Source organism: Odocoileus virginianus, chromosome 25 (assembly GCF_023699985.2).
Source record: "Odocoileus virginianus isolate 20LAN1187 ecotype Illinois chromosome 25, Ovbor_1.2, whole genome shotgun sequence".
NCBI classification, from domain to species: domain Eukaryota; kingdom Metazoa; phylum Chordata; class Mammalia; order Artiodactyla; family Cervidae; genus Odocoileus; species Odocoileus virginianus.
Genome location: NC_069698.1, coordinates 51884714 through 51908809, shown reverse-complemented (window position 1 = coordinate 51908809; position 24096 = coordinate 51884714). Strand labels below are relative to the sequence as shown.

At 46.1% G+C, this 24096-nt stretch overlaps 1 protein-coding gene across 2 annotated transcripts in view; it reads right to left on the bottom strand.

Moving 5' to 3' along the window:
* Positions 1-218: 218 nt before the first annotated feature.
* Positions 219-24096, bottom strand: part of LOC110128169 (chloride intracellular channel protein 6) — a 115132-nt gene continuing 91254 nt past the window's right edge. For both annotated transcript variants that reach the window (XM_070455193.1, XM_020878811.2), the window contains exons 2-6: positions 13561-13670; positions 12342-12467; positions 11645-11751; positions 10350-10531; positions 219-603 (exon numbers count right to left, since the gene is read on the bottom strand). In XM_070455193.1, the coding sequence (XP_070311294.1) occupies positions 442-603; positions 10350-10531; positions 11645-11751; positions 12342-12467; positions 13561-13616 (633 nt within the window). In that variant the 5' untranslated portion in view covers positions 13617-13670 and the 3' untranslated portion in view covers positions 219-441. The remainder of the gene's footprint in view (positions 604-10349; positions 10532-11644; positions 11752-12341; positions 12468-13560; positions 13671-24096) is intronic.

Genomic DNA, 24096 nt, shown 5'->3' with positions numbered 1-24096 from the left:
AAGTTGAACTACCATTTTAGAGCAGAAAAATAGGTTATGCATGATTATGAAAACTATCAGAGAAAAACACATTTTTTAAAAAATAATAATAAATAAGGTTTGAATCCAAACCTTATTTTCTTTGAAACGTAACCTGCAAAACACATGCCCTAAATATCATGGATTACAAGGTCCCAGAATGCCAAAGATATAAATGAACATAAACCAGACAATTGGAGTATATAACAACAGATACTGGTATTATTCAGATACACAAGTGAGCTGACAAATTACAAGGCTAGGAATCATTTCCTGTTGAGTGGATCATGCTATGGTACCCACATTGCTAAAGTATGGGCATTATTTTGCAAAGAATGGTTACTGGGAGGCAAACACAAAGGAGACATTCTTTTCATGGTCTAGCTCACACAGCTGAGAAATGAGACAGAAAACAGCCCAGCTTCACTTCATTCTTTTGGCAACATCTGAATATGCGTGTTCAATCTCCTGGTCGGCAGGACATGTGTTTGTGAATTCATCCCGAGCATACGCATTGTTCAAGTACCTCCAGATGCCAGTCATTTCAGAAGGAAATTCAAAATCTCTGTATCTCTTGGCCACGATCTGAAAACGAAGAGCAAACAGTCAGAAAGGGAAAACCCACAAATGTAGGCAGTTATATCAGACAATCCATTCTTCTGAGGCATGTACTACATTCTTTCTCAAGTTCCCATGGCATCTACAGCCTTTCAAGCTGCCCAAATCGCAGTATGAGTTTGCAGGGGGTACATTGAGCTTGGGACTCAAAACCGAGGTGCTACACAACTGTGCCCACCCGTTCATCACAGATGGCCCTCGTGACCTGCTGGCACGAATCTGCTCTATTGTCCAGTCGCTCAGTCGTGTCCAGCTCTTTCATGACCCCATGGACTGTAGCCCACCAGGCTCCTCTGTCCATGAGATTTCCCTGGCGAGAATACTTGAGTGGGTCACCATTTCCTTCTTCAGGGGATCTTCCTGACCCAGGGACTGAACCCAAATCTCCTGCACTGGCGGGCAGATTCTTTACCATCTGAGCCACCAGGAAAGCCCTGAGCTTGCTCTGTAATCTGGAGGCTTTCTCTTTGTGCTTCTAGTAGTTTTCTCTCCCTGTGTTCTGCTGCTGAGTTATTTGGTGCCTAAAGATTCAGATGGCTGAGATGGTAAAGAGTCTGCCTGCAGTGCAGGAAACCCGGGTTCAATCCCTGGGTCAGGAAGATCCCCTGGAGAAGGAAATGGCAACTCACTCCATTATTCTTGCCTAAAGAATCCCACAAACAGAGGAGACAATCCATGGGATCTCATAGATTTGGACATAACTAAGCAACTAACACTTTCACTTTCAAAGGTTCGGGATGGATTTTCAGTTTCGATTGTGCCAGGATCACTTTGTAGTGCCCTCTCTTTTTCCTATTTGCTGAGCCTCACCTCCTGAAACCCCAAGTACCCATGTATGTTACACCTGTGGATTTCCATCATTCTGCCCGAGAGGATCATTTCACTGTGGGTCTACCATGTGCAGAGGGCAGATTCATGAAATGAAAAATCCTTATCCTCAAGGAAACAGTGGATGTAAGGATGGGGTAGCTGAGAATGGATATCACGAAAACACAGTGGTGTGAGATGGCTCCTCTGGCTGGAGGGTGTCACAGGGAATTCATCACAAAGGAGGGTGTATCCTCTTTGCAGATGGTATGGGTTCCCTGGTTGCCTTAACAAAGCACTACAACCGTGGGTGGCTTGAAACAACAAAAATGTCTTCTTCCACGGTCCTGGAGGCCCAGAGTCCAAGATCATGGCGTCAGCAGGGCTGGGTTCCCTCTGAAGCCTCCAGGGAAGGATCCATTCCAGGTCTCTCTCTGTCTCTGGCTCATGGGAGTACAGATCCATTCTTCACCTGGCATTTTTCCTGTGTTGGAGTCTCTGGATCCAAACTCCCTTTTATAGGAACCTCTGTCATGTTGGATTAGGGTCCCACTCTCCTGCTCCTAATCAACTAACATGACCTCATCTTAACTAATTACATCTGCAAAAACTCTATTTCTAAATAAGGTCAGCTTTGAGATACTGGGAATTAGGACTTGGGTCTAACTTAAGATATGAATTTGGGGGGACAAATACTTGGAAAGCTATGACAAACCTAGACAGTTTACTAAAAAGCAGAGACATCACTTTGCCAACAACTGTGCATATAGTCAAAGCTATGGTTTTTCCAGTAGTCCTATATGGATGTGAGAAATGGACCATAAAGAAGGCTGAGCACCAAAGAACTGATGCTTTTGAACTACAGTGCTGGAGAAGACTCTTGAGAGTCCCTTGGACTGCAAGATCAAACCAGTCAATCCTAAAGGAAATGAACCCCGAATACTCATTGGGAGGACTGATACTAAAGTTCCACTCTGACCACATGATGCAAAGAGCCGACTCAATGGAAAAGACCCTGATGCTGGGAAAGATTGAAGGCGGGAGGAAACAGGGATGACAGAGGATGAGATGGTTGGATGGCATCACCTACTCAATGGATATGCGTTTGAGCAAGCTCTGGGAGTTGGTGTTAGACAGGGAAGCCTGGTGTTTTGCAGTCCATGGGTCCCCAAAGAGTCAGACACTACTGAGCAACTGAACAACAATACTTGGAAGGACTGATATCTCCCATTGTATTGGTCCCTGGGATGTTTGGATGACATGAGCATGGAATTTGTCGCCAATTAGAAGATCTTCATGACTTATTTCTCAGATTTTGGAAGCAGGGAGCTAATGATGCAGCAAGACAGGACCACATAACTTTTCAAAGAACCTCCTAAATTAATATCTTTTACTTGAATTCAATCTTACTAGAGATTAATGTCAAGACTCCTGCTTTTCTTTTATTTGCATTTGCCTGCTTTTGCTTTACCCAAATATTCTGGGTAAATTTATTACATATGTGCCTCTCATAAATATAAACTTGTTTTATACCATATCTTATTAATGTTATACTTTGTTTTCCAACTTCCTGTAAAGATTTTTGCATTTGTGTATGTGTGTTTTCCCCTCTCTGGTGGTTTGGAAGGTTTATGGTCTGTATTAACTCTTCCAGAGGTGGTTGTTTAGTGACTAAGTCATGTCTGACTCTTTCGTGGCTCCTAATGGACTATAACCTGCCAGGCTCCTCTGTTCATGGGATTTCCCAGGCAAGAATATTGGAGTGGGTCCAGGGGTTTCCTATATAACTTTAAATAATAGGAATTCTTTATTTCTTGATTATTAACTGTTCTTTGACTGATCTCTACTCACTCCTGATAATAAGCAAGGAAATTAGTATACTTACACTTCTTTTCATTTCTGATCTATTATCCTCCTTCCAATGGTGTGAAAATAGAAGTTTACTATATCTGATTCAGTCTTGTAGCTATAATTCTCACTGCTCTTGAGCTTTAGTTCTGGTTTCAGATCTAAAGAAATCCTATGTCTATCACTAATCCTTTTATACCACACCTTCTCTGTTCCTGGATTCTTATTTTATTATCCTTTTTTATTATGTCATCATATAGAAATTTTATTTTTACAAAATGGCTCAGAGGTGCTTATTCCATCAAGATCAGAAGTCTAGGTAAAAGCAACAATTTACTTGGATATAAAATTGTTACATCACACTCCCTTTCCTTTAATCCTTTAACTATTGGCTCTGCTGGGTCTTCGCTGCGGCACGCAGGCTTCTCTAGTTGGGGTACATGGGCTGAGTTGCTCCAAAGCATATGGACTCTTAATTCCCCAACCAGGCATCGAAACTGCGTCCTGTGCATTGGAAGGCAACTTCTTAACCACTAGGCCACCAGGGAAGTCCCCAATCCTTTAACTATTAAACCACTATTTTCTGGCTTTTAATGTGATCCTAGGATCCCACGGAGAAGGGAATGGCAACCCACTCCAGTATTCTTTTCCTTTTTTAATTAATAATTTATTTATTTTTTTATCAAAGGATAATTGCTTACAGAATTTTGTTGATTTTGGTCAAACCTCAACATGAATCAGCATCAGTTTAGTTCAGTCGCTCAGTCATGTCCTACTCTTTGCGACCCCATGAATCCCAGCATGCCAGGCCTCCCTGTCCATCACCAGCTCCCAGAGTTTATCCAAACTCATGTCCATTGAGTCGGTGATGTCATCTAACCATCTCATCCTCTATCATCCCCTTGTCCTCCTGCCTTCAATCTTTCCCAGCATCAGAGTCTTTTCAAATGAGTCAGCTCTCCACATCAGGTGGCCAAAGTATTGGAGTTTCAGCTTCAACATCAGTCCTTCCAATGAATATTCAGGACTGATTTCCCTTAGGATGGACTGGTTGGATCTCCTTGCAGTCCAAGGGACTCTCAAGACTCTTCTCCAATTCCACAGTCCAAAAGCATCAATTCTTTGGCCCTCGGCTTTCTTTATACTCCAACTCTCCCGGCCATACGTGACTTCTGGAAAAACCACAGCTTTGACTAGACAGACGTATGTTGGGAAAGTAATGTCTCTGCTTTTTAATATGCTGTCTAGGTTGGTCACAACTTTCCTTCCAAGGAGTAAGCGTCTTTTAACTTCACGCCATAGGTATGCATGTGTCCCCTCCCTTCTGAACCTCCCTCCCGTCTCCTGCCCCAGCCCGCTCCTCTAGGTGGATCCAGAGCCCCTGTTTGAGTTTCCTGAGTCATACTGCAAACTCCCATTGGCCATCTGTTTCACCTGTGGTGATGCGAGTTTCCACGCACTCTCTCCATACATTTCAGCCTCTCCTCCCCTCTCCCCACATCCATAAATCTATTCTCTATGTCTATTTCTCCATTACTGCCCTGTAAATAAATTCTTCAGTACCAGGATTCCGTATATATGCATTAGAAAACAATATTTATCTTTCTCTTTCTGACTTACTTCACTCTGTATAATAGGTTCTAGGTTCATCCACCTCATTAGAACGGACTCAAATGCATTCCTTTTTATGGCTGAGTAATATTCCATCATGTATATGTACCACAACTTCTTCATCCATTCATCTGTCAATGGACATCTAGGTTGTTTTCATGTTCTAGGTATTGTAAATAGTGCTGCAATGAACAAAGGGATACATGTGTCTTCTTCAATTTTGGTTCCCTCAGGGTGTATGTATAGGAGTGGGATTACTGGGTCATATGGTGCTTTTATTCCTAGTTTTTTAAGGAATCTCCATACCGTCTTCCATAGTGGCTATAGCAGTTTATATTCCCACCAACAGTACAAGAGTGTTCCCTTTTCACCACATCCTCTCCAGCATTTACTGTTTGTAGACTTTTTGATGATGGCCATTCTGACCTGTGTGATGTGATAGCTCATTGTAGTTTTGATTTGCATTTCTCTGGTAATGAGCAATATTGAGCATATTTTCATGTGTTTGTTAGCTATCTGTATGTCTTCTTTAGAGAAATGTCTGTTTAGGTCTTTTTCCCACTTTTTGACTGGCTTGTTTGTTTCTCTGGTATTGAGTTGTATGAGCTGCTTGCACATTTTGGAAATTAATCCTTTGTCAGTTGTTTCATTTGCTGTCAGTTTCTCCCATTCTGAGGGTTGTCTTTTCACCTTCTTATAGCTTCCTTTGCTGTGCAAAAGCTTTTAAGTTTGATAAGATCCCACTTGTTTACTTTTCTTTTTATTTCTGTTACTCTAGGAGGTGGGTCATCTTGCTTTGATTTATGTCAGCGCCACTCCAGTATTCTTGCCTGGAGAATTCCAGAGTAGCCTGACAGGGGGGTGCAAAGAGTCAAACATGACTGAGCTACTAACACTTTCACCTCACTTTAGAGATATATGAGGCTATTCTGAATTTCTTCGTTGTGTGGGTGGACTTACCTTTTATTATTATTACTATTATCATTATCATCTGGGCACTCAAAGGGTTTTTTTATCATCAAAGTTCAAATATAATTTACCAGCTATATCACAGTATGTTGACTGTTCAGGACAATATTTTTCTAATCATGGATTGCTATTTAAAGTAAATGTTCAGGTCATCCTTTAATTCAAAACACTTTACCTTTGAGTCTCCTTTTTCCTCTTTTTTTCTTTCCTGTTCTTTTTCCTGATTAGGTACACCTTTACCTCTTGCTTCTCCATTCTGTTTGAGATCATTTCCTCCGGCTGTCTTCCAAATCTTTGATGGATTTCTGCAATGTCATCGTATACCTCTTGCTACTCCTAATACAACTTCTAAACAATTTCTGAAATTGTTTTGTCTTTAAGGTTTTTTTCAGTTCTACCAGTTTCATTTCCATCCTCTTTGCGAGATTATATTTTTTGACACTTTGGGACTTGTCTTTGAGAGCTTTCTCCAAAGGTTCATGTGCTATGCTGAGTAGCTCAGTCATGTCCAACTCTTTTGGGACCCCATGGACTGTAGCCCACCAGGCTTCTCTGTCTATGGGATTTTTCACCCAAGAATACTAGAATGGGTTGTTATTTCCTACTCCAGGGCATCTTCCCAACTCAAGAATCAAACCCACATCTCCTGTGTCTTCTGCATTGCAGGTGGGTTTTTTACCCACTAAGCCATCAGGGAAGCGTTCATGTTCTCTTTAATTTCTTTGAGGCTGTAGAGAAGTATCTGTCCGAAAAGTTCTTTGGTTACTGGACCAATCTTAACCAGAGAGTTGTTTCTCATCTGCCTTTTTCTCTTTTGTTCTTTTTAACCCTTCCCCCTTTCCTATCCACATAGAGGTCCCAGTTGGATTCCCTTTGGTTACTAACCATCCTTTAATGGGCAGACCCGTTGGACCTACTATTTGCTTAAAAGCAAGGTGGAGAGCAATGGGAGGAAGGCCAGGCAACAGGCAGACCAATTTGGATATTTATCCTCAAACACCTGCTCATCAAGGGGCTTCCCCGGTAGCTCAAATGCTAAAGAAACAGCCTGCAATGCAGAAGACCCAGGTTCAACTCCTGGTCAGGAAGATCTCCTGGAGAAGGAAATGACAGCCCACTCCAGTATTCTTGCCTGGAGTATTCCATGGACGGAGGAGCCCAGTGGGCTAGAGTCCATGGGTCGCAGAATCACACACAACTGAGCGGCTAACACACTAACATTTTTCACCTGCTCTTCAAATACTGCTCTATACTCTGCTCCAGGGACACATGAGGGTCAAGGTCAAAGTCAAGGTTAGTGCCTCCTCCACTCTGAAGCTCACAGATTAGGAGGAGGTTGCCGTGGCTAAAAGTGATGCTGAGGTCACCTACAGTCTCTCTTCTGAGTGATCCCAAACTTATTTCTTTTCTCTGCTCAGCAGTCACAAAGCAGAATGCCTCTTTCCTTCTCTGCTCCCCTCCCTGTTGCTTTGGGTCAGGGGACAGTGGCAGAACACACAGGTCACACCTCTGAACAGTTTCACCTTCAGTTCTATCTCCACAGAGATCTCATCTCCGTAGGGCTGGTCCCTGCCTCTTGTGCCCCACTCAGTGCTCTGTCCTCAAACAAAGAAGCTTGAGTTGGGCACTTCAAGGCTGTATTATTTACTTCTACAGACATCCGAACCTTGCTGAAGATCTAGAGAAGCTAGTGTCTAAGTCTTTGAGTTGGTGGTCCATCCTTTTCTAATTCTACAAAAGGTGGAGAGGGACTTCCCTGGTGGTCCAGTGGCTAAGACTCTGAGCTTCCAATTCAGGGGGTACAGATTCAATCCTTGGATGGGGAACCAAGGTCCCAGGTGCTACCCAATGCAGCCAAAAAGAAATAAAGGTGGAGATAATGCTTTAGATTTTCAGAATGTTTTCGCTGGTTTCAGGATGGGAATAGATTATAAAGTCCTCTATTCTCTCATTGTCTTACCATAAATTCCTGTAGACTGATTCTCATTGCCTTTCAGAACTGCTCCATTCTGGAAGATTATTAAGCTGCTGGGTATTTTGAGTGCTAAGTGGCTTTGAAGATTTTGCAGTTAGGTCTTCTATTGGAGCCATGGACTACTTTATTTTACTCTGAAGTTTATCCCCTCTACTGAGATTTTAAACAGTCTTTTTTTATAGGAGCTAAACAAGTGGCAACTGGTCTGTGTATGTATGCATGTGTGTGTCTTTTTCTTGCCTTCCCTAAACTCCATGTGCTTCTGTGATGTTACATTAGTCAGAGCAATGATGAGAATATGTTTAATAAAGGGACTAAACCAGACACAACAACATAAATAACCTGTTGGAAAATGGCTCTCAAATGTCCAGTTTAGATAATCACCAATGTGGCGGGTTTGAAGGATTGAGAGTTGCCATCATGAAACTGTACATGTCAGAACACTGGCAGAATTATTAAAAAGAAAATTCACTTGGAGGATCAGCAGCATCCTCAAGGCTGAGCTTTCCGGTTGGTGCCCCTTGAACACATCAGGGAAGAGAGAAGAAAGAAGATGAATAGGACAAGGCTGGGAATGGAGTCGGGAAGGAAGAGAAAGGCAAAGAATGACTGGAGTAATGGGGTGGCCAGTCACCCACAGGACAGCCATGCCACAGACTGTGGGAATTGATGCTTTTGAACTGTGGTGTTGAAGAAGACTCTTGAGAGTCCCATGGACTGCAAGGAGATCCAACCAGTCCATCCTAAAGGAGATCAGTCCTGAATATTCATTGAAGGATTGATGCTGAAGCTGAAACTCCAATACTTTGACCACCTGATTCGAAGAGCCAATTCCTTGGAAAAGACCCTGATGCTGAGAAAAATTGAAGGCTGGAGGAGAAGGGGACAACAGAGAATGAGATGGTTGGATGGCATCACTGATTTGATGGACATAAGTTTGAGTAAACTCCAGGAGTTGGTGATGGACAGGGAAGCCTGGCATGTTGCAGTCCAGTTCAGTTCAGTTCAGTCGCTCAGTCATGTCAGACTCTTTGCAACCCCACTGTTGCTCAGTCGTGTCTGACTCTTTGCGACCCCATGAACCTGCAGTCCATGGGGTCGCAAAGAGTCAGACACGACTGAGCAACTAAACTGAACTAAAATGCCAAATAAATGCATTATTAGAATACAAGGTCACTGACTTGTATTTCCCTATGTCTTCTCTCCCATCTCCCTATCTTTATACCAAGGACCTAGTTCTGGACTTGGTATGATCTGAATAATAAGGATGCCCCAGAACAAGGGCATAGCAACAGTGATAATGATACAACAACTAACAGCTGTGAGTAACAGCCAGAATGGGGCACTTTGGAGAGCAGCCATAACTAAGGAGACCAAGGGTGGGGTCATCTGCTTCTGAATTTCAGAGTCACCCCCAGAAATTCTGATTTTAGTAAGTCAGGGGCTGAACTGACGGGTTTACATTTCTAAAAGGGCTTCCCTGGTGGCTCAGTGGTAAAGAATCCGCCTGCAATGCAGGAGATGTGGGTTCAATCCCCGGGTAGGAAGATCCCCTGGAGGAGGGCATGGTAACCCACTCCAGTAAACTTGCTGGGAAAATCCCGTGGACAAAGGAGTCTGGGGGGCTATAGTCCACGGGGTCACAAAGAGTCTGACACAACTGGACCCCCTGAGCAGGCACATTTCTAAATTAGTAGGCACAATTCTTATGCCTACTAATGTTGGAGAACCACTGGTCTAGGGAATCTTTAAACCCTAATTATACATGACCAGCAACTCTTATTTCATGTTCGATCACCCAGGAAAACAGGCTGCCGCATGTGGTCCAGCCAAGGAGCTGTCAGCTGCTCACCAGCTGTAAGGGGTCTGTGTTAACAGCCAACTTCCTCCCTTATCCCAGGGTTAGGCTTACTCTTCCCATCACCAACAATTGACCGAGTTCACATTTTATTTTCAAGGTTGGCTCAGATTTTTGGTTGATGTTTTTGTTTTTGGACTACACTGCTCAGCTTGCAGGTTCTTAGTTCCTCACCCAGGTATTGAACCCAGGCCACCCCAGTGAAAGAGCTGAGTCCCAACCACTGGACCACCACCAGGGAATTTCCCGAGTTCACATTTTAATCCTCGCAGATTCCACATACCATCTCTAAGCCTGGAGTGTGAAACACCAGTTATAAACAATGTATTCCCTCAAGTTGCTTTCACAGAGCTTGTCTTTAGGCTGTGGGGGTTAAGACTGGAAAAAAAGAAGCTGTGAGGATGGAGGGATGAAAGCCAAGCTCTCAGATGATTCATGAGACCCTCCGAGGAAAACCTGAGAATAGCATCCACAGATCTCAAATTTGCAGCTTGGCTGCTGCGAACAGAAACAAGCTAGACTTTTAAATTTAAGAGCCCGTGTTTTAGATTGCCTTGGCAAAAAAAACCAAAAACACAAATCAAAGCAAAATGAAACAAAGCCCCACTCATGTATTCAGCACCCGAGGTACGAGGAAGGACAAACCTTAATAATGTGGAGCTTGGGTAAGAGGTTGCAGTCAGCCAGCGTGAGCTCATTGCCATCCAGGAACTTCCTTCCAGAAATAGCAGCTTCCTCGGGGCTGTAGGCATCTATCTCATCAGGCAGGGGGCTGTTCAGATAACTATCCAGCTTCTTCAGGGCCTTTAACAGGTTCCTTTCATAAACTAAAATAGGAAGGCAGAAAACAACTAAGATGAGCCATGGAAGTCCATGTCTCCTCTTCTTTGTTGTTGTTCAGTCACTCAGTCGTGTCTAACTCTTTGCGACCCCGTGGACTGCAGCACACCAGGCTTCCCTGTCCTTCACCAACTCCCAGAGCTTGCTCAAACTCATGTCCCATTGGGTTAATGATGCCATCCAATCATCTCATCCTCTGTCATCCCCTTCTCCTCCTGCCCTCCTCTCTCTAGATATCATGAGACACGGCCAGTGAGTGTTAGAGAGTCAGGAAGGAGACAGGTGGGTTTATGAGATCTAAATAAAAGATTCACTTCTCCCTGGAAAATAATTCTGCTCTCTCTACACAACACTGCTGCTTCTAGAACTCATTCATTTATTGAAAAATCTATATGGAGAAACTTTCATGGTGGGCATCACCGACTCAATGGACATGAGTTTGGGTAAACTCCGGGAGTTGATGATGGACAGGGAGGCCTGGCATGCTTCGGTCCATGGGATTGCAAAGAGTCAGACAGGACTGAGCGACTGAACAGAACTGTGCTTTCCAGGTGGGATGGGGTGGGAGGTAGGAGGCTCTGAGGGAGGGGCCAGGTGCATACCTGTGGCTGATTCATGTTGACGTACGGCAGAAACCAACACAGTATGGTAAAGCAATTACATTCCAACTAAAAATAAAAAAACTAAAGAAGACTCTGCATTTCCAATGCAGAGTCAAGGAACTAAGATCCTACATACCACACCATGTGACCAAAACCTTTTTTAAAAAATTAAAAAAAAATCTTTATGGAAATCATATAATGAAAGAAGCACCAATAGAAGGTTCATTCACCCTGAATTACATGGGACAGCAAGGAATCACTGATGATGATGATTTTCTCCTAAAAATGTCCTTTTCTGGACAATCTCTAGAAAAGCACTCAGTCCCTGAAACCCATGTGCAGGCTCAGGGTGGGAGGTATTTCTCCCTTATTTCTATACCCAGGTCCCTCCCCGCTGTGCAGTGAGTCAGAATTCCCCGGATCTTATAAGAAGCCACACCAGAGGTGGAATAGAGGTCCATGGAGAAAACAGAAAACAGGAAGATGGGAGGGACTCACTCTCATTTGCATCCTTCTTGGTGTTTTTTATAAATGCTGAGAACTTGGCAAACACATCATTTCCGGCAGAGTTAGATTCAGGGTGTTGGGTTCCCAGCTTAGGGTACCTTGAAAAGTTCAAAGTGAGACTATCACAGATCAGCAATGTTTGAGTTAGAGTACAAAGCAGGAGGGGAAGAAATGCCTTTCTCTGTGCAGATATAAAAATGAAAACTGCTCCTTAAATGTTTTCCTAATATTTCCATCTACAAAGTTGGGAGCGACCCCAGCCAGGACTAAAGCACTGGATGGACTGTTCTCATCCTAGGACGGAGGGCCCCCTGGCCTTGCTGGTCTCGGTTCTCTCCCTACTGAAATAAAGATGATGAACTAGAAGGCTCCCTTGCAGGCCCAGCCTGCTGCGATGTTGCATTTAACACACATTCCCAATGGGCCATCAAAACGGGCTACCCACGTGACATCGGCCCACTCCCTGCCATCGAACCCTAATTGCCAAATGGCAGAAAAGAGAAATCCCAGCCACCTAGACTCAGGGTTTCTAATCTCGCTGTGTTTCCTGCGGCACCCCACAGGTACAGCTCAGGAGGTAAGCGCCACAGCCGCAGAAAACCAACACACAGCACCAACAGCTTTGAACTGTCTGTGAACAGGGAAAAGTGACAACCAAGTTGCCAACACAGGTTTTGATGAGGCCCACCTTGGGGGAGCCAGTTTCTCCTCTAAGAACTCCTCGATCTTATTCACGTCTGTCTTGACTTCACCATCAAAAGTCATGAAAGGTGGGTTGGTGCCGGGAGCCAAGTTCTGCAGGTCCACGGGTTTCCTGGGCAGGGGGGAAGGGCAGTGCCAAGGTTGGGATCATTGCCAAGGCTTAACCATGCCCCCCCACACACATACACACACCAGTGGAAGAGAAACGACCCTTGAGAACTTCAAAGGCAACTGGAAGTTTACAAACTGTCCTACTGGCAAGGGAGGTGTGGCCACACTTTCCTCTCCTCTATCTGGAGACGGGGCTGAACGTTAACCCTCCCTAGTGTTATTAGCCAGGAGGGGGGCTCAGGCAGGCTCCAGAGAGGGTCACAGCTGACCAATCATGGGGTGGGCAGGTCCCCCGGTTCCCCTCCTCCTACTCCTTTCGGGTTACCTCTGACCCCATCCTGTAATGACTTTGTGGCCCACGTACATCGCTCCAATCCAGGGTCCTGACCCAGGGTGGACATGCCTGGGACAGGGCCCATGGGTCCTAGGAGTGTGCATGCGTACCTGTGTGTTTCTGTCTCTGTGTGTCTCTGTCTGTGTGTGTTTGTGTCTGTGTATGCGCCTGTGTCTGCATGTCTGTGTGTCTGTGTCTCCATCTGTGTGTGCATGCATGCCTGTGTGTCTGTGTCTCTGTGTGCCTTTGTGTGTGTCTGTCTCTGTGTGTCTCTGAGTGCTGTGTATGTGTGTATCTGTGTGTTTGTGTCTGTATTTGGGTCTGTGTATGTGCCTGTGTCTGTGTGTGTGTCTCCATCTCTGTGTGAGTGTGCACGCACCTGTGTGTCTATGTCTCTGGGTGCCTCTGTGTGTCTGTCTCTGTGTGTCTCTGTCTGAGTGTGTGTATGTGTGTGTCTGTGTCTGTATTTGGGTCTGTGTATGTGCCTGTGTCTGTATGTCTGTGTGTGTGTCTCCATCTCTGTGTGGGTGTGCACGTACCTGTATGTCTGTGTCTCTGGGTGCCTCTGTGTGTGTCTGTCTCTGTGTGTCTCTGTCTGAGTGTGTGTACATGTGTGTCTGTGTCTGTATTTGGGTCTGTGTATGCGCCTGTGTCTGTATGTCTGTGTGTCTGTATGTGTCTGCCTGGGTGTCTCTCTGTGTGCCTGTGTGTATAGGGAATTGAGAATAGTTATTTCAATACTGCAGAAACCTGGTCTTACCTTTTCAAGTCCACTGTTGTCACATTAAATATAACGCCCTTTAGCCAGAGAATCATAAAGAGACGCTGAGAAAATGGGCAATTTCCAATACTCTCACCATCACAGCCTGCCTGCAAATGGAAGAGGAGATCTTCATTAGAACCAGTCTCACAATTACAAATGCCAGACTCTGCACGCACACAAAATCATGGTGAATGTTTGTTAACAGTGATGATACTATAAGTAGCCTTCTGAGGTCCCTTCCCCCAGCCTCCAATTGGGAGGTGTTGGCGGGGAGGACACACACACTGGCTGAGCTTTCTGCCTTCCTTCCACCTCCTCACCACTTCCTGCCACTCGGGGCCTCTAAATAGAGGTTTTCAGAGGGAAAAGAGCAGCCAGAGGGAATGCCCTTTATTATAAAGGCAAAAAAAAAGACATACTCTTCCCCTCCCTCCATCTCTTGATCCTCTTTAGAAGAGACACACCTCTCTTGCCAGGGTGACCATTTGTAAAAAAAGATCAGCAGGCTCTCCCACTGGGACATGATCCCCAGCATTCTCTACTGTTTCCATCTCAGGAATGAGGGCTGGCTCCAATGAGTTCTAGGACCCAGGGACACTGTAAAATGTTTAGGTCCCCTCCTCCATTGGGGAGCATTTGTACTTAGACGGCAGATTGTTCAGTTGATATGAAGGGTAGGAAAACGGTGGAAACAACGTCTCCCTGATAACCTGAGCGGGTCACATCCACACACATGTACCCGGACGCAGGCACAGAGCACCGAGCAGACGACCTCCCTTCTGTGGGCTTCCAGGAGAAAAGAAAGGCAGATGTTAGAGAAGAGAGGGGAGCCGTAGCCTTTGTCCTCCTGGGGCAGTTCCCAAACTCTTCTTCCTCTTCCCATCTTTCTCCACCCAACAGGGTTATAGCGCTAACAAAATGCTGCCGGAAAGACCAGGAGACTCAGCCTGGCTCCGATGACAGAAATAGCCATATTTAAGCCGGGAAGTCCATTTATGCCACCTCCAGTCCAAAGGGAATTGAGAGGAAAGCACTGAATCTATAACCTGAATAACAGAAAGGGAGAAAGTCAACTGCTGGTTTGAGAATTGAAGAAAGGAAAAAAGATGCCTCAAGAAAATTGAACATCTTAAGAAATTCTTCAGAGGTGGTTCTCTGGCATGAACGTCTTAAGTCACCTGGAGAGGTTGTTCATAACAAGCTGTTCCTACAAATGAAGAGTTGATAAGAGACCCCAAACTCAGTTTTAAAAAACACTCGATCAGCCTCTTCACAAAGATGAAGCCCAGATGGCCAGCAAGCATGTGAAAAGGTTCTTAACATCGTTAGCCAACAGGGCAACGCAAGTTACAACCACAATAGATTCAATGACACACATACCAAAATGGCTAAAATGAAAAGCTTAGACAATATCAAGTGTGGACAAGAATGTGGAGCAGCAGACTCCCCATCCACTGTTGGTGAGAGCGCAAATTGGTGCAACCACTCTGGAAAACTGTTTGGCAATTATTTATCCAAAATAAACATGCATTTATGCTATGACATAGCAATTCCACTCCCAACAGGGGCACAAAAAGCACTTAAATGAATATTCTTAGCAGCTTTAGTGTCATAGCCAAAACGTGGAAACAACTCAGACACCACCAAGAGTAGAATGAATAAATAAATGGTAGTATATTCATACGGCAACCCACTCCAGTACTCTTGCCTAGAAAATTCCATAGATGGAGGAGCCTGGTGGGCTATAGTCCATGGGGTCGCAAACAGTCAGACATGACTGAACGACTTCACTCACATACTCATATACGGGCTTCCCAGATGGCACTAGTGGTAAAGAACCTGCCTGCCAATGCAGGAGATGTGAGAGATGTGGCTTTGATCCCTGGGTTGGGAAGATCCCCTGAGGAGGGCACGGCAACCCACTCCAGTCTCCTTGTCTGGAGAATCCCATGGACAAAAGAGCCTTGTGGGCTACAGTCCACAGAGTCACAAAGGGTCAGACACGACTGAAGCAACTTAGCATGCATACTTTTATACTACCCCACACTACACCCCACACTCATCCACAGTAGAAAAAAAACAGCTATCACTACAAACCACAATGTGGGTAAATCTCACACACGTAACGTGGAGGGAAAGAAATCAGACTCGAGGGTCCTTTAGGAGAGGCCAATGCAGGTGAAGTCCAAACACAGGAAAACTGGGTGATGGGAGTCAGAAGAGCTGCCTTTGGCAGCTGGGTATTTTCTGGAAAGGGTGGGAGGAGCCTTTGGGGTGGTGGAAATACTCCACAGCTTGAGTTGGGTGATGGAAACATGGTGGGTATACTCACCTTGACAGTCTTAATTAAGCTTTGTTTCCTTTACTGCATGTTTTACTCCAATTAAAAAAATGAAGCAAAAGTATTCATTTAAAAAAATAGAGTCAGATTCAGTGGGTATTGAATGGGGTCCAGAGATCTGAATTTTTAAGTTTGCCAAGGTAACATAATGCTGGCAGTCCAGGGCCTCAGCCCCACCCTGGACAAGAGATAAGACTGGCCCAGTGTTACGGTTAATGCATAAGACAGAATGGTTTGAATCACACCCCAATGGATGATCTGTTGATGAGAAGGTTCTTGCAAGAACTTCTAGCTGATAAATCCAGTTACATAAGTGTAAAGATAATGGGTGAACTTAATATACATGAAGAGGCACCAATAGACTCAGATAAGTGACTTCAGAGTCCCCTAAGCTCAGGGCACTGGCTTCACCCCCTCCAACTCCTCCAGCTCTCCCTTCCCCCTTCTAGCATTTATGGGCAGGTCCACCTGGTATTTCCAATAGTCATGTATGGATGTGAGAGTTGGACCAAAAAGAAGGCTGAGCACTGAAGAATTGATGCTTTTGAACTGTCATGCTAGAGAAGATGTTTGAGAGTCCCTTGGACTTGGACTGCAAGGAGATCACGCCAGTCCATCCTAAAGGAAATCAACCCTGAATAATCACTGGAAGGACTGATGCTGAAGCTGAAGCTCCAATGCTTTGGCCACCTGATGCAAAGAGCCGACTCACTGGAGAAGACCCTGATGCTGGGAAAAATTGAAGGCAGGAGGAGAAGGGGACGACAGAGGATGAGATGGTTGTATGGCATCACTGACTCATTGGACATGAGTTTGAGCAAACTCTAGGAGATAGTGAAGGACAGGGAAACCTGGCATGCTGCAATCCTTAGAGGAGCAAAGAGTCGGACAGCCTGGTGTCTGTGACAGATTAGGGATGTGACAGTTAGGACCCCTGCAGATGGCCCTGTGGCTGCCTAAGGCCACACCCTGCCGGGGGGGACCCATAGCCTCACAGCCCTTTTGAAGGCTGCCCAGTCTCCTCTCAGCTCTGTCCTGGAGCAAGCATCAGCACAGAGCTCAGTCACATAAAACTTTGAGCAGCTTGTTGCTGGGGATCCCTCCTAAATCATTGTGCTTTCTTGACCACTGCAGGTTTGGGCAGAGTCACGCCAGAAAAGGGGGCGAAGGAGATGAAAGTTCAAGGACACAAAGGCACGTATTTTGGCCAGTCCTAACTTGTTCCACAGCTTCTAAACCTCTTATTTTTACAGTGGTTACACTAAGCTCAGTCAAGCCTGAGGTAAGTTCTGCAGAGTCAGGCCATTTTGTTTCTCCTTCTCTCTTGTGTCTCTAACCTCTGGAATCCTCTTATAACTATGCTGGATGGGGCAAGATCCCCGAGGAGCCAGGGCGTCTTGGCTTTGCCCAAGAGCTCTGTGCCTGGGACCCGCTGCTTTCTACGGCATCTGGAGGACAGCTACCCTGCACGGGTCTCTCTGCCTAGCTGCTCTGTCCCTTTCATGGTTTCAGACTCAAGCCAGTGTTTTCCCGTGAAATTGTTCTCAGCTTTTCCTGAACCCTGGTAGCTCCTTCTTAAGGAGAAACAAAAAGGGAGGGAGGGGCAACTCATCTTTTAAAACCTAAAAATGGCCTGTGTCATCCAGCCAGGTAAAAACTTCACCTTCTTAACAGGTTCCTTCCCAGAACTGGAACTGGGAATTAACACAGAACCTGGAAGGTGGAATGATGGTCCGCAAGGCACAACGCCCACAGTCCAGAAGGTAGTGATGAAAGTCGCCTTTGTACATTTCCCACCCACGTGATCCTCAAACAGAATTGTTTGACCCAGCTTGGGTGCTGGTCTGAAGCCTGTCAGGCATTTTAGAAGAATCAGCCAGCCGCCACGACTGCTCATAAAAGAGGATTTGCATATCCAGTGTTGCCTCACCTTAAATTGCTCTGTCTCAGTTTGTTGTAAATGAGGGGGTTACGGGAACATGGCGGGAGTGACTAGGACACCTTGCTTCCTGATTTTATTACTTTAATGTGCTTCAATGCCAGGATGTGCCAGCAAAAATTAAGGCAAAGATACGCCATTTCCACCGCCCATTACTGGGCAACACCGAGGGAGTATCGCCCTGGTCACGGTCATTACCAGACGAGATGATGGGATAAACACACAGGCATTACGGGTGAATAACTGACACCACTGCCATAATTAGGACGCTTTATCGTATGCAGTTTTATTTCCCGATGCTGATCATTCTCTCGGGCTAATTACACTCTGGGCTAAGGTTTCTCAGCAGAGTTCTCAGCCTATGGGGAAATTTTTGTATATATAAATTTCTGATAAAATCAAATTAGGCAGTTTGAGAGATCAGAGTGTCTTTTTGTTTCCAGTGAAGACCCAAGCACTTGGATAACCCAGATTTGTAGGTCCACCCTTCGAAACGCAACGTTTCTGAGTGCCTACAACGATGGTCACTCTCAAAAGAAAAGCATTGGTGGTGCCTCCGACATGTTCTGAGAAATCTTGTCTGCCCCGGCGCCTGTCTGCGACACTGGAGGATGTTGGTAATTCTGCTGAGACCTGGCCTGGGCCCACCTCCCACCACACAGCCCTAGGTGTAAAGGTTCAAATGTCGCTACAAAGGTCAGCAGGTCTTCAGACCAGAACCTACTCCCACCTACTCTTTACACACTTAACTCCATTTAGAATTTGCAGAGGAGCATTCTATTAAATTTCCTTTCAGTGCTTTTTGCTTCCGGCCAAAGACCTTTCCAAGGGTGGGCTGGATGGACACATGAGCACCAGCCACCCCCACCTGCCACTGAAGTCACTCCTGCTCCCACGGCCTGTGAGGGAGTGCTGCCCACCCCATCTGACAAACGGATGATGACCCTCCCACCAGAACAGGTCATGCACCCACCACCTGAATCCCCACCTTCAGGGTCTCTACCCTCTTTCTAGAAAATTCCATAAGGGCCTAAAGGGTAAACACTTTCTGGAAAGGAAGCATTTTTCCTTACTCCATGTAAAGGTCATGAAAAAACAACTGGGGGGGACTTCCCTGGTGGGACAATGGATGAGGATCCACCTGCCAATGCAGGGAACAGGGGTTCGATCCCTGGTCCAGGAAGATCCCACATGCTTCAGAGCAACTCAGCTCGTGTGCAGCAACTGCTGAAGCCCGTGCACCTGGGACTGTGCTCTCCAACAAACAGCAGCCCCTACTCGTTGCATCCAGAGAAAGCCTGCCCACAGCAACGAAGACCTAGTGCAGCCAAAACAAATTAACTATTAAAAAAAAACAGTTCAAGGGTGGAGGGAAGATAAAGGAAGAGGCAATAAACTGGAAGTACTCCATCTCCCTTCTGACAACTGGTTTTCAACCAAGAAGATGAGAGTGAAAAGCGTTACTTGCTCGATCATGTCTGATTCTCTGTGATCCCATGGACAGTAAAGCCCACCCGGTTGCTCTGTCCATGGAGGTCTCCAGGCAAGAACAGAATTTTCATCTCACGTGCAGGAAAGCATTCCTGTCCCTGTAGCAACACCGGAGGGATCCGGGGGTCAAACAGCTAATGTGGCCAACTCCATCCTAGGTATCCAGAGAAAATCAGTGAGTGATGATGGACCGTGTTGCCAACATCCCAGGGAGGACTTGCTGTTTAGTTGCTCAGTCGTGCCCAACTCTTTGCAACCCCATGGACTATAGCCCACCAGGCTGAATTAAAGAGTTGCTGATCCGAGGAGGTGAGGGTCAGAAGACAGTTTGATGTGGGAGGCCACGGGCAGCCACGAAGAACAGTGCTCCCCCAAGAACAATGTGGTCAAAGGGCTGGTCAGGACTCTCCTCTGTTGGCAGCTGGCCCCACAGAAGGCTGGAGACAACACAGCCAGAGAGGAGCAGCTGCAGCCAGCCGGATGGGAGCCGACTCTCCGCCCCAAGACCCGCCTGCACACTCCCACGACCTCCTCCGGGGTTCTCTGCAGGAAGCCCGATGGCCTCAGGTATTTTGGGGCCCAGAAATCAAACCCACTTTGCACGGCCAATGGCAGAGATCCCGCCTCGGAGCTGGACAGCAGCCCTCCCGTGTCCATTGTTCCCACGCACACACCGTCTTATGACTGACACCAGGGGTGGCTGAGCACCTCTCCTGGAAGGTGGGAGCTATAAACTCAACCCCAGGAGGGCGTGAGGGTGACTACCATGAGTTCGGGACACTGGTAAAGAGAAACGTGGGTGCAGTGTCTGCACATGCACCCCTAGATCCCAGCCTGAACCCACCATGTCCACCTGCCACTAGGAGCAACAGCTGGGAGACGCTCCTCCTAGGTCTTTCCTTGCTCCCATGGAGGCAGGTGGAAGGGCCAGGATCTCCCTAACCATCCACACAGCCAGCGTCTGGAGCCAGGGACCCGTCTTCCTTCAGCCAAGGGTCCCGCAGGACATGGCGAAGTTCCAGGCCCACGGTAAACACTCCATGTGTGAAACACTAGAGGCCTGATTTCCCTGGCTCCAGGCACCTGCAGCCTGGTCCACTTCACAAAGTGCCTCCCAGGCCCGCCTTCCACCTCGTTCTCAAGGCCAGCGTCCATGAACTCTTCACTTTTTTTTAAAAGCTCATAAAGACAAGGTGCTGAAATGGAAGACCTTGTGTACTCACAAATCTTCAAAGCTTCCTAAGGGACACATTTTCTTCTTAGGAATGGAGGAAAATTCTCCCATTTTTGAGCCATTCTTTTATGACAAATTCTACAAAATTGCATGTAACTTTATATTTTTAAAAGATAGGGTTTTGTAATCATTTGTATGTACATTTGTATGTAAATTCCTCTTGTTTGATTTTGAATTGCAGATGTCAAGTATTCTGTTTTGGAGGGGTTATGTTTTATTATACTTCGTTAAAAAAGGAAAAATTGTACATTTTTAGAATGTTTGTATGAGTAAATTTAATGTACTGGAAATACAAATTAAAAAAAGGAAAAGAAGCTCACAGTGTCTCAGGACTAAGAGATCACCCAAGGAGAGTGGCATCCAACAGGAGTGGAACAGAAGAAAAGGTGAGGGGGGAGGGAGGTGAGGAGAGAGAGAGGAGGGAGGCGTGGGGGAGAAAGAAGGAAAAGGAGAGGGGAGGGAAGTGAGAGGGGATCAGAACACGAAGCGCTCAGGTCATGGGCAGCAAAGTCTTCTCAAAGCCTCTTGAACTTGAGGTTTGACTTAAAATGCAAAATTTAAATCAGTCTGAAACTTCCTGGTTTTGATAATCTATACGTTTGAAAAAATGTATATACAATTCTTCTTGTTTGCCAGACACCTTGAAGTTTCCATTTTGAGCAACATGAGATCTCTCAGAGGCAACGCAGTCCAGGAGAATGGGTGTGGGGCCAGGGAGGGCCAGTGTGAACTTGGGGCCCACTCCTTACTAATCGAGTGGCCTCGGGCAAACCATTTGTTCTCCCCAAGCCTCATTTTCTCCATTTAAAAGCCAGGGATGAGAATCCCTATGCCTTGGAGGATCTCTGGGTGATACACACAGGAGTCTCCTGGGCACCCAATAAAGGCGGCTATTAATGTCATTAGAATCATCATTCTTCTTCTAAATCTGCACAGCCCAGAACAATTAGGGAATTTAGGGTACTTTTTAACAAGGCTCAATTAGTGTGATTTTTATGCCAAACCCTATAGGCCTTAAAGAAGTACTGATTTTGTGTGTGTGTGCCCCCAAAACCTAATGCCTCCTATATCTATTTCAAGTGAAAATTAACAACTGAAGTCATTTTCTTAATTGCAAAAGCAAACAGATCCTCAGCCAGGAGGCAAAACGGTAGAGCCCTGCCCTGGCATTCGTATCTGGGAGTTACCCCAGCTTCTTGGGGAAAAGTCCAGAGGAAAGGGCATCTGGAGAACTGGAGGCACCTGACCGATGGCAGGGCTGATGAGCCAGGGAAACTGCTTCCTTTTCAAGAAATGACACCGCAGGCCTCTGTCATTTGTCCACCATCATCTGGGCTTCCCTGGAGGCTCAGAGGGTAGAGAATCTGCCTGCCACGCAGGAGACCTGGGTTCAATCCCTGGGCCAGGACGATCCCTTGGAGAAGGAAATGGCAACCCACTCCAGTATTCTTGCCCGGAGAATTGCAAGGACAGAGGAGCCTAGCTGGCTACAGTCCCTGGGGTCGTAAAGAGTAGCACACCACTGAGCAACTAACACTTTCATCTGAGGGAGGGTGAGTTTCATGTAATGAGGGAAGAAGGCAATCCCTCTCCCATCAGGACTTGGTGTTCAACATGCTGGAACTGCAGATCCACATGGAGAAGGGCGATTTTAACCAAGCAGAGGAGAAACAAGGAAGCCCATCTCTTCCTTGTCAAACTAGAATGTTTTGGAAGCAATAAGTAAGTAAGTAAAGTCGCTCAATCATGTCCAAATCTTTGTGACCCCAGAGACTATAGCCCGCCAGGCTCCTCTGTCCATGGGATTTTCCAGGCAAGAGTACTGGAGTGGGTTGCCATTTCCTTCTCCAGGGGATCTTCCCGACCCAGAGACCAAACCCAGGTCTCCTGCATTGCAGGCAGATGCAAATGTCCCCCCAAATAAGCAATTTTGAAGGTGATCTCTAAAAAGTAACACTTCTTAAAGCCCTATTCTGACTTCAAGTCCTTCCAAACTATTTATAGACATGGACTTCAATCCTCTCAATGGAAACAGTGACAGATTTTATTTTCTTGGGCTCTAAAATCACTGTGGATGGTGACTGCAGCCATGAAATTAGAAGATGCTTGCTCCTTGGAAGAAAAGCTATGACAAACCTAGACAAGTGTATTAAAAAGCAGAGATGTCACTGCAGATAAAGGTCCATCTAGTCAAAGCTATGGTTTTTCCAGTAGTCATGTACGAATGTACGTGTTGGACCATAAAGAAGGCTGAGCACCGAAAAACTGATGCTTTCAAACTGTGGTGCTGCAGAAGACTCTTGAGAGTCCCTTGGACTGCAAGATCAAATCAGTCAATGCTAAAGGAAATCTATTCATTGGACGGACTGATTGTGAAGCTGAAGCTCCAACACTTTGGCCACCTGATACTATGGGCCAACTCACTAGAAAAGATCTTGACACTGGGAAAGATTGAGGGCAAGAAGAGAAGAGGGTGCCAGAAGATGAGATGCTGGGATGGCATCACTGACTCAATGGACATGAGTTTGATCAAACTCCAAGAGATGGTGAAGGACAGGGAAGCCTGGCATGCCACAGTCTGTGGGGTCACAAAGAGTCAGACACGACTGAGCAACTGAACAACAACAGATCCTCTCAAACTCCTGTAAGATGTCCTATTTCTACTCCCATTTCACAGATGAAGAAACCAAGGCTCAGAGGGACTAATAAACAACCTCCCCAAAGACCCAAACACAATTAGGTGAATAAAGATCACTCACGTTCTTGTAAACTGGATCCAGTTAATGATCCCAACTCCTCTCCAAGCCCTCAAGATAGAAACCAGACTCCCCACCACCACCCTTTTCCTGAACATCACTCGGACCCCAGCACAGCTTTCTCCTTTGAAATCCTTTTCGCATTCCTGCAGCAGTCTCCAGCTGGGTCTCTCCTTCCTGGGATTTCTAGCCCCTCTGATCTTTCCTGTATCCTGGACAAGACGAACCTAGATAAAATGCCACTGTCTGAGCTCATTCTGCTGGAATGTTCCCCAAGCGCAGATTCCAGTTATGCTGCTCTCAGTAATGTGTGACATGGGCAAAGTACCTGACCTCCCAGGGCAGCTCTTTGCTCGTTTACAACAGAAGGTTAATTGAGCCTGCCCCTGCGTGCCGGGTGAGAATGAATGCGATGTTATACAGAAGACACAGGATGGTGCGGACATGAGGAAACACTCGATAATCTGTTATGCCTCCCCTCCTTTCCTGCTTCACCGTCCTCCCCTCCTCCCTCCTCCTCTCCGTTGTCTAATAGATGCCGGCCAGTGGGACCAATCACTCCCCTTAGATGCTGCCCCACGCTGACCTTCCTGTCCACCCCGCTACCACCTCACTCCCACTCAAGTCAGGTCAGTAAGTCCTTCCAAGCTCTGGACCCTTTTCTGTGACTCTCTGGTCAGCATTTCCTTTTGCGTTTTCTGAAGTCCGCTGACCATACAGTCCTCGGCTCTGCCTGGGGTTGCACCAAACTGCTCCTTGATTATTTCCTATT